The sequence below is a fragment of the Toxotes jaculatrix genome, chromosome 5 (assembly GCF_017976425.1).
Source record: "Toxotes jaculatrix isolate fToxJac2 chromosome 5, fToxJac2.pri, whole genome shotgun sequence".
In the NCBI taxonomy this organism is placed as follows: domain Eukaryota; kingdom Metazoa; phylum Chordata; class Actinopteri; family Toxotidae; genus Toxotes; species Toxotes jaculatrix.
In genome coordinates, this window is record NC_054398.1 from 23,231,633 (window position 1) to 23,245,285 (window position 13,653).

General features: G+C 41.1%; 1 protein-coding gene across 9 annotated transcripts in view; it reads left to right on the plus strand.

Annotated features, from left to right (window-relative positions):
- LOC121181818 (unconventional myosin-IXAb-like) overlaps positions 1-13,653 on the plus strand; it is a 141,662-nt gene that overhangs the window by 92,852 nt on the left and 35,157 nt on the right. For all 9 annotated transcript variants that reach the window (XM_041037983.1, XM_041037975.1, XM_041037979.1 and 6 more), the window contains exons 11-14: positions 7,628-7,749; positions 9,579-9,720; positions 11,560-11,755; positions 13,158-13,277. In XM_041037983.1, coding sequence (XP_040893917.1) covers positions 7,628-7,749; positions 9,579-9,720; positions 11,560-11,755; positions 13,158-13,277 — 580 coding nt within the window. The remainder of the gene's footprint in view (positions 1-7,627; positions 7,750-9,578; positions 9,721-11,559; positions 11,756-13,157; positions 13,278-13,653) is intronic.

Here is a 13,653-nt window from a genome sequence, read left to right on the forward strand (position 1 = left end):
ATCTCGTCTTCTAACAGTCATGGAATTTGGTAGAGTTTCTTCTGCACTCCATTGCGGTTGTGGCACCGTATGTGTTTGAGCTGATTTAACCAGGATTAACATGACAGTTACAATTTAGGCCCGCGTAAAAAATTAGTGCAGTTCCCCTTTAAGAGCGACCAGTAGTAATGAGTAAAAGCGCCAAAGCCTACTTCCATTAGAGTGGCACAATAATGCAAGAGAGATGCTGGGAAGGAAAATAAAATTAGAGCTAAGGAGGAAATTAGAGAGGAATTTGACTGGTTGCTTTGCTGTTGAGACGTTGTTGTTGTGCTTGTGTCTGCTGTATTCTCTTGTATTTGAGCAATTCAGTGCTTGGCTATAAACTTCACACATCATGTAAAGGAAAAACACTTTACAACACACAACCCTTTATTGTTTAGTTCAGTAGCACCAGACTAACATTGTCAGACTTATAACTTATGCAAGCAACCAGTCTTTGCAAGTTGAACATTCCCTTGTGTGAGTGCTTTGTGCTGGATAGCCACGTCTCTGCCTGCCTGCCTGACATTACAGTGCAAGCAGCTGTAATTATGCAGCTAGGTTAAGTTAGCATGCACATCCATTAAAGTAAAAGGTCAGGGGAAAGTGCTGAATGACCAGAACAGGCTGACAGTCTGGGTTAGAGTGCAGGAGTCAAACAGAGCTGGATGTTTCCTGACAGCTAAGTGCTGCTAACAAGCACAACACTTTGCAAAGAGCTTTTTTTTTTGGTCTTGTTTTGTTATTGCACTTTTTTTTTTTTTTGACTGGGCTTGGTTTGTTTATCTTCCTGTTTAATCTGTACGTCTGTGAATGGCTCCACTCTCTCTTTTTTTTTAAATTTAATTTCATCACAATTTCTCTCACAATCACAGCTGATCAGAGAGACGTCTCCGGCATCATAACCTCCCGCTTCCTCCACCATCTCTCTTCCACTCTAAAGCACCATTACTGAACCACTAATCCCTGACCAGCTATATTATGTATTCATTATGCTCATTTATTCGGATACCAACTGCCAAACCACTTAATATTCTGTGTGCGTTTTTATTTTTTTCAAATCATATCCATAGAACAAGCGAGGGAGCACAGAGAGGGAGAGAAAAGAGAGAGGGAGACATTTTGGGGGAGATAATGAGTCTCAATCAGTTGGACTGTGTCGCAGTAGCTGTCAGCACTCGTCTCCCTCTTACCGAACCCTGATAGGTTGTGGCAACTTAGCAGGCGGGCCCATCGCTGAAGGCTAAACAAGGAGAGGAACAGAGTGAAAAAAAGAGCAGTGTTTCAGTAAACGAGCACAATAACGTCCTTTCAACCCCGATGGAGATCAGAGACTGCTGAACGGCTCGCGCTAATGGTTCTGTTATCTGTTTCTGACAGTTGGCCCTCAGGCCATACACACACTCACACACACAGACACAAACAGGTTGTGTTACTGTAAATGAAAAATTGACAGTTAAGCACTCTGGGGCTTTAATTAAACTTCTAGATCCTCTGCTACTGAAGCTGATTTTCATACCAGAAGAAAGTTAAAATAACTGCCATTAAACACAATTACGATTTGGAGCCACGACAAGAAAAGAAATGCAGTTACTTTTAATATAGGATGTATATTAACAAAGGAAGTTTTAATTTTGAAAATGTGAATTCCAGTGCGCCCCTCCTAATCAGCCAATGCTGATTATAAAACATAAGAAGTAAATACCCATAAAAAAACAACATAAAACTACAGTATGTTCCACAACACAAATCGTTTTTTAAAAGAAAAAAAAAAGAGTATTAGCTCAGTTGAATCATTCACTGCCTTCAGAGTCTATAACAACTGCTCCTTTAAAAGCATAACTAATAGTTTATTTTTTTGTGTTGTCTATCGTTGTGTGACAGCAGGTGCTCCTAGATGGATATCTCTGTTTTGACTGAACCTTTCACTTGAAGGTTTGTTCCTGTGTTATGTTCAACTAATAAGTGTCAAAGTGCTGCAGAGACACTCGCCCTCACAGGACGATGCCCAATATTGTTTCAGCAGAGTTCACGTTTATTATCCTTTAATCACTGGGGTCCTCCAAACCTTTGGCTCTCTGCCGTTCGTGAGTTTATTTGACAGGACAACGGTTGAGGTGGAGTTGAGCTCCTGGGGGCCCCCTCTGGGGCCGGTTGATATAGCTTCCTAATCGAGGGTTGCCAGACCTCTACTGATTTGTGTTTGTTTGCATAAAGTTGTGCAGTTCATGCCACGGGCCCCCTCTACCCTCACTTTGACGTCATTAGGAGAGAAACCTCTCCACACCTTGCCTGTTGCATTGTATTGAGCCTTTAACTGCTGACCTCAGTTCAGCCAGGTTACCTTCAGTTACCTTTAGAAGATACAGAAACTTTCCCTCAGAAACATGCAAAAGATTACTACATTAAACGATAACTGTCGATGAAAGTTTCAGCTTATAGTTCATCCTTATAAAATTAGCAGTTTACAAAAGTGAAAGTCCTTTTACTGACTTGTTCTGGAGCTCTTGACCACATTTGGCTTAATTATAAGAGATCCTACACTTGTGGCTTCAACAGCTGTAAGTTGTTTGCATCAAATGATGAGTTGATTCTTTAAAGAGAGGAAATATAAAAGAAAGATTCATCTTGATATCTTAAATTTGCTGAACTTTTTAGTGGAAGTTCTGTTTGAACTAAGCTAAACAAACAGAGTTTCTGGATTTCTCCAGCTGCTCACCTAAAAATCTCTTTGTCTAGTGCATTTTCAGCTGGGCATGCTAATAATAAAGGTTATCCTTTTTTTAAAAAAAACTAAAATTACACAATATACTGAAATATAGCAATATAGATCCTAAAGACTACCGTTCTGCATTTGTTTTTTAACCTTTTCTTTTGTCACATCTTTTGCACATTTGATGGTGACCAGCTATGACCATATTTAATATGTTATCTGTGCTATGCATGGATATTTATACATTTATTTTGTTTGTTAAAAAGTTATTTATGAAAGTAATATACAGTATCTTATCCTACATAGTGACATTACTTATGTCTAGGATAAGTTAGGCCTCAGAGAGGTTGAACATGTTAAAACTCCAAAATGAGTATGTAGTAGTATGTAGTATTTGGGAGGGATGAAGTGCTGTCAGCAACAATCACAGATATGGAGCATAAGAAAGTCAGTTGTATTTAGTCATGTTTTACAGCTGCAATATCTGAGACCACAAACAGAAGTCTGCTGCTGAAACTGATTCTCACTTTGATATAACTTTGGTACATTATATATCAAAGTGAGAAAACACACGACAGCCACCGCCTTAGGCAAACACTGTATCATGTTTAACTCGTGAGATATCATACTGACTCAGCACAGAAATAAAAACATGTGGCCAGGTTTGCTTTTATCTGATAGAAGAGGGAGACTTCTGCTGCCTGCTGTTATTGAGTTTACCAGTAAATGTAGAGGTAAGTGCCAGGGGATTTTCTAAATCATGTTCCTCCTTGCTCAGTAGGAACTGCAGAACTTTGAATGGTCATGCTGATAAAGTAGCATTTAATTATTCATACATCGCAAAAGCAAAGTTGACATTTTCATGCAGATTTTCCAAGTTCTACGCCCTTAATCCCACCATGCAGCTCAGCTGACTCCTTGACGTCATCTTTATGAGTCACGCTGGTCGACAGAGACCCAGCTGCACTGGACCGCAAAAAGCGAAACCCATTTACGGAGCATGTTGAATGACAACACAGTGTGTGTGTGTGTTTTTTTTTCTTTTTAATCTGTGTCTTTGTCAGTTTCTACATCTTGTTCTCTCTGTGCTTTTTAAACCACCAGAACTTGCTCCAGCTCCCATGATTGCACCAGCGTTCCTCCCGTCTGCTCAATGAAAACACTCCGCTGTCATAACAAGAGAGACGGGCGCTCAGGGAGGGAGAAATAAAGAAATAAAAAGAAAGAAGGAATACAGAGATAGCAGGAGACTTACACATAAACACACACCACCTCCCTCACCTCTACAGCAGGGCGACGGGCCAAACACAATTCAGGCCAGTTAAATGCTGCACTGAGTTACGCAGCAGAGAACAGACACAGAGTTGACTAATGGATGGAGGGATGACCACAAATCCTGACCAACCTCATCGACCGCAACAGAACTCCCTGCTTTCTTCACAGCAGCAGGAAGTTTTAGGGCTTTTATTGCTCACAGATTGGTTTAAGTCTTGGCTTTTTACATCTGTGTCTGTCTGTTTTATGCTCCGATATCTGTTTTGTCTCTCTGTCTTTATGGATTCTCGGTGCATGCTTTATCTAGCCATGCAGATAGGATTAGATTTATTTGCCAAGGCCTAAGATTTGTGTCTCCGCCCAAATTTTATAGTGACTGTTTCTATGAAAACACAGCGTTAAAGGAAATTCCATTCACCTTTATGATATTTAGATGACATAAAACTAACTCAGTAACCAGCTCTTGATCTTCTGCTGACTGCCGACGTCCATTTCCACCTCATTCCAAAGCTGCTCTGTTGGTTTGAGGCCGCTGGAGTTAACTTTTCTTACCACTGCATTTCTGGAAATAGGTAATGAATGCTTTGAGACATGGCACTTTATATCTTGCAATTAATGTATGGTGGACAACAGGAAATGTACATATGCATAAATACTCCTCAGGTAGGCTCACTAAGTGCTCAGTCAGTACTGAGAGGGGCAGCAAGAAAACCGGTCATACTGTAACTGGTCCATCCATGTTTGAAATGTTTTTACGTTCTTTTTTGTTTTTTTTTTCTCTTAAAGTCTTCTGGTTGTGGTGAGCACTTGATTGGTTTAGCTTTGTCTTTCAGCTCTAGTTCAGATGGTAGATCAGAGGTCCAACTAAAATGTGAAGAACCGTTATGCAATGCACATACTTAGTTGCTGGATGTAGCATGTCTGGCACTTAGTGATGAAATTCTGTTCAAAGTGTCTCAGCCATTCTGCTGTTTCGTCGAACCGTAACAGAACCAGCATCCTTGCATGCCTCACATACTGACTCACAGCTTTGCTGTCCTCTGTGTGCCGCGCCGAGCTGTTTCCCTAAATATGTGTATGCAATAAAATGGCTGATGAGTTTGTGTGCTTATCTCTTTATCTGTGCGTCTGCATCTAATTGTCTCTCTCTCTGAGTCAACACATGTGTTCACAAACTCTCTCACAGACACAACAAAGTTAGCCAGATGAACTGAGTCAGTCATCGGTCAGTGCTCGGCTTGATGAGAGCTAAACAAAAGCACACGCATGCAACTTTTTTACGGCTCTGTTTTCGTTTTGCTTGATCCGGTTCAGCCTCTGAATGAAACCAAACATGCCACATGTTCTGAATGCCTTGTCAGTTATTCAGCAGCCTAAAAAAGGACGAGAGGGCAGACATGTCGCATATGTGAAAGTATGTTCCAGTGCTGCTTTGAATACTTTACCGCTGTCTCATTTCAGTAATTGTGGGGCATGTGTTCCAACTGATTGAAAATATTTTGCATATTTTCCTTCATTTCCATAACGTGAGTTCAAAAACACATGCACACTCTCATAGACACATACAAAAGGGTACCAACATAAATGTATAGACATAAATACACTACAGCCCCCACAAACAAATACAGTATATGCATATTAAGACATAATTAAGACATAATTTCACTCACACACTAACAGTACACTCAGACACACAGTCACATCTACACCTGGGTTTATTTTAGAGTTGGTCCCAATCATTCTGCACATTCCTGTCCATGATGGTTGTTGTGTGACTGACTAAAGCGTGTAGTACACTTTAAGACAACTCATTTGTTAGAGGCTGTCATCTTACTTTCTCACCTCTGCGTACCTGACCAACCTGTGCACAGCGTGGAAGTTCTTGTTGGATTGTTTGTTTTGAAAATCTGCAGAAGTTGTCAGATGCAGTCTCCACTACTCTGACTTCAAAAAGTTCTGGAGAAGAGGAAGTTTAAGACTCAGGCAATGTGAGGGGATGTTTGTTTGAGGCACATTGACATCTTAAGGAAGGCGATGTGGATAGGGCATATTACAGCCGTGAAATTTGGAGTAAATAATTATGTTTCCCGGAGGATGATTCCTAATGATTTGTTGGCTCCACCTAACCCTTTATTTGCTGCTGTTGATTGTTTCTTGAATTTGGAGTAGCCAAAATGTTTTAGAGGAGTTTTAGAGAAGAGATAGTGCACATCTTTAAAAAGCATTTTAACACCCACGTTTTCTTTGTTTATAATGCACATAGTGCACAGTATTGTCTTCTCTGTGTCTTCCTTCTCTTTCTTTTCTCCTGTAAGGCTCTTTGTAACATCTGTTCTGCACAGTACTATATCAATAAAGTTACAACATTTACCTTCAAAGACAGTTTGGTACATGAATATATGTGGTAGATTGGACAGCTGAACTCAAGCTCGATATCCATATCATTTTCTGTAGACAGCTGTGGTACGACACCAACAGCAGCACAAAATTCCCATTTGTATCAAAGAGATGTCAGTGTAAGGCCATGAAAGTGGTACTGGGCACATTCATGTTCCTCAGAGGAGCACTCAACAGCATTACACACAGGATGTGACACGATCTAAAAGGCAGATTGCCATAACATTTTCGCAGTATACTAATTATTCTAAGAGGGATCAATCCTTTTGTTTCTAGTGACCCCAGTGCTTTTCATCTAACTGCTGCCAAAGCTCTAAGAATAGCACAATTAGCCGTATCTTATTGGGAGATGTAAAGAATATTGCGGCATCTAGGGGCCCTAAGCTCTTTAATCGCTTTTTTGTTATTGATTTACCTGAAACAAACCCCCTCCTGTTCTTCTGTGTTTGTTCAGCGAGGCTCATTGAATCGCTGGTGCTGACCCTGAAGATGCAGAGTTGTATTTATTCAGGGAAGGTTTGCTGAGTGTGCATGCTCTTTTCCAGCAGTCCAACAGTAAGACGCTCTGTGACCTGCAAAGCTACTGGAGCAGGAACTGCTTACATACCTTGGTCAAATCTGCCTCAACAGTAGCTTTCCCTTCCATCCCAGCTGATCGGGGCATTGTAACTGGTGTCTCTCACTGGTTTTTCCCTTAGGGGTATTAAGAGGATGTGGGTCATATACCTCATTGCCATCATTGGGCCCTGGGGGCACATACATGTTACCCACTGACTGATAACCAACCAGCCAGGTGATTTCATAGCGGGGTTGCAGGTTTTTTGTGCTGGGAAAACATTGCCTGGTCTTTTTGGTCGGATACTATGAAGAGTATTCACACACACCTCTTATGTTAATAGCAGGTCGTTGAAAACACTTGAATCTTTCAGTCAGTCTTTCGGTGAATCTTATCTGTCCCTTTCCTCTGTACATACCGTGAAATTGCCCTTGAGCAAGGCACCAAACTCCCAGTCTGCTCCTGTGTTACTGCTCGGTGACAAACAGTGGATGACAGTTCCTGTTGCTGAAGGCGTATGTGAACATCAAGTATTCCTGAGAAGTGCTGAGTCAGTCTTATTCAGGTTAAGGTTAAAAACTTTTAATTGACATAGACTTTTAATTAGTTTGTGTTTCATGTATTTACTGACCCGATCTCCACCTTCCTTTGTGTTTCCCCTGCAGGAGGAGTACAGGGCAGAAGGCATCAGCTGGCACAACATCGATTACATTGACAACAGCGGCTGCATCAACCTCATCAGCAAGAAACCGACAGCTCTGTTCCACCTGCTGGATGAAGAGTGCAAGTACGCCACCTGCTGAAATACAGCTTATGCTTTAAGAAGCAGCAGTTAGCCAGATACTTTGTGATGGATGATATATTGATATTGTGGTATGCTGTTTCACACAGGGATACAGTAGAGAGTAAATCCATCTCCTTGCTGTTACAATTCAGTGACCTGGTTACTGATTACTTTGGTTAAATATTTATTCATTTACTTTCTCAGGCAGAGATCAATCATGCACTATACCAACTATACTGATTTGGTTTATTGGAAATCTTAACTAATAGCTGGGTTTCCATGAAATTTGCCGTAGATATTGGTGGTTGTTTGGTGTGTGAGAGGTGCCAGTTTAAGGTTTAAGTGTGATGTCTTGGAGGATAATGAAGAATATAAATACACTTCCTTGTACACCTGTGCAGTTCCATCAAGCTTTTTTATCCTGTTAGGGTTTGAGCTGACTTGTTCATAATTTATGTCCCTATCCTGTCAGAACGTTGTTGAAAACAAAACATATTTCATCGTAGCATGCTTTTTTGAAATTACCTTTTGATCACCCTGCACAAGCATGTTTTACACCCAACTGGTGAATTGAAGAGACACGCTGCTCCCTCTGCAGTCCTTTTGTTCATTAGCATGATTGATGCCAACACTGGGACTTGCACCAGGACTTAACTAAAACATAAAGGACATGCTGGTTCCTCCGCCAGCATCTCTGGATCGAGTTGTAGTTTTTCTCTCTCTTCTCTATTGTGAAACACTCTCCTCCTGCAGGTCAACACTCTGCCTTTGCATCTTTCTCCTCCATAAATCAAAACCAGCGCTCTCCAACCCCCCTTGCATAAAAACACATCAGGCGGTACACACACAGCCATATTTATCTACGTTAGCTGTCATCTTACTTGCCACTTAGTGTAGCTGGTTCATCTGGATCTAATAACGCCTGGAATGGACCCAGTGGTGTGTATATGTTTGTGTACGTGTGTGTGGAGAGCGGGAACCACTTTTGGAGAATTAGGGTCAAAGGGGGATCTCTAAAGAAAAAAATGAGGGGGGGCGGGACCTCTCCTGGGGTTTATGCTGCCACAGGAAGGAGCTTCATGCTAAATGATTGGACAGAAAGAAAGAAAGACGCTTAGAGATCATTCACAGTTAGTGGAGCTCGCAGAGCTTCAGGGCCTCTGGAGAAGTGGATTAGGTTACTGCAGGATAGGGGGCGAGTGTGGGGGTTCATTTCTACAGTAACAGCATCAAGCTTTTAGACCCCTGCGGATATACTTCAGCCAGAAGTGTCTTTCAGAGGTGTAGGGAGGAGAGGTTTAGATGATATGAAACATCCCTTTAGGAATGTTGATCCAGCCGACTGAGGTCAGTTGTAAATGGGTAAAATATCCATGAAGTAAAGGTGAAAACACCGAAGACGAATGTGCAGACGTGCAGAATGTGAGACGATGAACCTTTGGTTAAATCCGAGCTGTAGCACTGAGTTTGCGACAGAGTTTGAATCCCTGAGGGTTAGAGGAATGGAATTAGAGGTGCCGTATTCTTTCCTTAAATTTAAGCAAGATGCTCTTCAGAAATGCATAATCATCAGAAAATAAAAGGAAGTATTAAGGAAGTAAGAACATTAGATGGAATAGTTGGTTGTGTCTGCTACTGTATTTAGCTTTCCCTTTTTAAATAGATGGGAAATTCTTGGGGAGATGCAAATGGCTGTTGCCAAAGGAGAGTTTCTCAGAGAAAATGTTTTGTACTTGCCTTGTTGTGCATAAAGTCTAAACTCAGCTTTAATTTTCGATGTCCCCACGCTTTGTGTTTCGCACATGAGCCTGATAAAATCACTGTTTCTCTAGTTTCCCCCAGGCTTCCAATCAGACCTTGCTGGACAAGTTCAAGCGTCAGCACGAAGGAAACAGCTACATCGAGTTCCCTGCTGTCATGGAGCCTGCCTTCATCATCAGACACTACGCTGGTAAAGTCAAGTATGGAGTCAAGGTGAGAATGTTCATCAGTTAAATGTGTTTGTTGTCTTTGCACAGTCACTGACTGTTACTGTAAACCTTGTAGCCTCAAAGATGTCGTATCACGCAGCCCTGTCTGCATCATTGGTGTCTGGCATTCTTCAGAAAACCAACTACAACAATAATCCATAAAGGATTTATGAATGTACTGTTTGCACTCCTGAATTTACAGTCTGGCCCAAGAAAGTTGGACCTGTCCTGTCTGTTACTACCAGCAAACTAGCCAAAAATCTGACATTATACTGAGTCTGGTGAACGAAGAAGTCCACTGTAATGTTGCAAGCCAACAATGCAGCTGCGAGCCAAGGAGTTCCCCTTTCACGAAACCAGACCTTTTGCACGTTAAGCCCAACGTGTTGGCATGTTAATTCAAAGGTTTTCCATTTTGACGTCAGTGTGTTAGTCATTGTGAAATGTGAAGTCATTGGCTGATGAATTCTCAGGTGTGTTACACCCTAACAACCAGGACAAAATCTTGAAAAGCAAAGTATGGCTCCTTTAACCTTATCCTGCTCTTTGTAAGTCAGGATTGGATCTGGATTCAAAATGTGAGATAAATGCCTAAAATGTCCGTAGAAAAGAGGTCCTCTGTCTGTGCGATAAAAGTCCAGAACTGAAGCTCTGAACAGATGAAAAAAAAACTTCTTCTCACTTCACATAAACCTTTATGGACCCTGAAAGCCTGCAGCAGACCTACCTGTTGTTCTGTCGACCTATTTTTCCAGCTAAATCTAATTCTCTGTTCGCCTCCCAGCTGCGTTTTGATAAGAAGCACATGTGCTGGAATGGGCCGAGCGTATTGTTGTTTGACTGTATAATATAAATCCATAACAGTTGGTTATCGTGGATGTGGGAAGGTATCCCGTAGCTGCTGAGACCCAAGGAGTTGTTTGGTGTGAACTGTGCAGTCCTTAAATGTGTCTGACGTTGGCTCGGTAGTGAACACACAGCTGACTCGTATCATATGGTGAGAGAATTTATTGAAGGGTTTATAGTTCATGGCTCTGTTATCATAGCGCGGCTTCAGTCGAAATATTTAATTACTTACAGACAAATGGGGCAGAAGAAGAGGCGGTGGTTTCTGTCTGTGTGTGTGTGTGTGAAAAAGTTTTTCACCACCTCATATTTAATGGAGATTAAAGGAACAGTTCAGCTTTTCATGAAATATGCATATTAGAGTTAGATGAAGATCCACTCTCTTATCTGTATGCTCAATATAGAACTGGAACCCGCAGATGGTTAGCTTAGCATAGCACAAGGACTGGAAATGGGGTAAACTGCTAGCCTGGCTGTCCTTGTACCTCTAAAGCTCACTAAGCATTTGTTTAACCTGCACAAAAAACAAGCTAGACTATACACAGATGTGTTGATTAGAGAATTTAGTTGGATTTATACTCCTTCCAAACCAAATGCAACACTATGAATGAGGCTCAGAAAATATGCAGTTTTAAACATCAAACAATGAGAATGGCGTTGATCCTCTCATTTAAAAGCAATTTCCCAAAATGTCGAACTATCCCTTTAACCGTCTGCTGATGGCAGTGAAACATTTGCTCATAAATAGTTGTAACAGTTGTAAACTGTGCTGCCAACTAAACTGGCTTTCTACTGTTTAACAAACAATAAAAAAAAACAGTTCAGCACAAGACAATAACTTCAGCCTCTGTTTCTTATGATACTTGAGCTGAATGACTGATTTTATTTGTTTGAATAACTGATGAGTTTTACAAAGAGTTTTTCCCTTTGCTTCAAATCTTTGCTTCATCATGATGATACAAACTTTCATGGATGCACACGTCTTTCCTTCATTCAGGACTTCAGGGAGAAGAACACTGACCACATGCGTCCCGACATCGTGGCCTTGCTGAAGAGCAGCAAGAACGCCTTCATCTGCGGCCTGATGGGAATCGACCCCGTGGCGACTTTCCGCTGGGCCGTGCTGCGAGCTTACTTCAGAGCCCTGGTGGCTTTCAGGGAGGCCGGCCGCAGACACACCCACAAAAAAACTGGTGAGGAAATGTGTACGAGTCCAGAATGGGTCAACAGCCTAAAGGTGCAAGACCGTGAAAACCTACAGTAAATTTTCAATCAGCTTCTTAATACAAGTGATGGGATCCTACATGGACACGTTTCCTGCCAAAGTTAGAGCAGTTGTGGTTATTGTGCACGAGAATCTTCTTCTCTTTGTGCTCTCCTGACTGGTTTGAATAATTAATAATAATAATAATAAATAATTTTGAGCAATTTCCTCAACTTATATAACATGAAACTTTCAAAATAATATAACATTTTATTTACAGAAGACCCTCATTCTTCTAGATGAGTTGATTTAATAGCATTATTAGTTGTATTAATCCTTCAGCTCCTTGCATGCGTTTGTTTCTTGCTCTGTGTGTGATGCTGTGCCAATTCCACTTAATTATGTGAAAATCACACCAGCAAAACATCTGGGCTCCATAGAGCCTTGTATGTGTGTGTGATGCAGGATGTAAACATTAAACAAGCTTGTCCCAGTGAGCTCTGATAAACACCCATAGGCTTGGAGTCTTAATGGCAGACTGACTGACTGAATGACCAGACATTCACTTCACAAGCAGGCACTTAACTGGTCATAGACACTGTAAGTGTGCATATTGGGGCTGATCCTCAGATGGCACATGGTGGGTTGTTTGGTGACTGTCAATCAAATCTGATGAAAACACACCCACACAGTTCATTGTTGCCAATTTAGCGACTTCCACGGAAGAACTTTTCAGCCTTTTATTACTCTTGTTATTGTTTTTCACCTCCCAGGGTTACAGCAGGCAACAATAATTGTGTGCTCCACATAATCTTTTATCATCACTGTTTGTAAACCAACAGATGATCTTAACTTCACAGCTGAACACCCACTTGTGTTCTTAACTGTAATTCATCACCATAAAGAAAACCTGTACTTCATACCGTGATTTCCAAATTCCTGTTTTAATTGGGCCAAGAACAACAGGGTGTGTATGGGGAGTTTTAGTTTGGAGCTGTGCTTCTGCTGTTGCCGATGAGGAGGAGGAAGAGGGGTTTTGATCTTCTTCTCCAGTGTTTATTTTCATAAACTGGGAGGAACGTTACAGTGCAGCGTTTGAAAATGTCACCACCGACTTATCTCCAGGGTTTTGTGTTTTTGTTCTTTTCATTTGACTTCCCTGTTTAATTCTTATCAGCCTTGTCCTTCATTTTTTTGTCCTTGCTTCCCCCGTTTCTTAATTCACCTTCTTCCACTCCTTTGCTTTTTATCTCCCCTTTCTACCTTTTTATTTTCCCTTTTTTAATGTTTAAGATATTTAAAGCTTTTTTCCCTTAATGATCTGAAATGGACACGCTTCACTGCAAACATTAAGTCTCTTTCTTCTTTTTCTCCCTCTGTCATCATTTTAGGGAATGATGCAGCAGTTCCCTGTTCTGTCGCCAAAACTGTAGACAGCTTCAGTTTCCTCCACCACCCGGTTCACCAGAGGAGCCTTGAGATCCTTCAAAGATGCAAAGATGAGAAATACAGTGAGTAACTCCACATACCTCAAGCCTCTCTGCCTCAGAGCGTACACGATTTACAAGATCTAAGCTGATTATCATTTGGACTTTTTACATTCCCACGTATCGTGAAGGAAATTGCTTTCAGCTTGTAGTAAACAGGGTCCAATTGAGGTGAAAGCTACTCACAATATCTTTGATCAAAAATTGAGAAATTTCGTTAAAGCATTTGAATGAGCCATCTCCTCACAAAACAGACAAGAAAGGGCTGAAGGCATTTATGTTTTATTCAACAATGCACAAAACATTTTTTCATTTTATAATTTCTCCATTTCCTGCACACTGATTAGTTAGGATTGTTTTTTAATTGGTGACATTTTATTCCAATTTATTGGAGCATGTT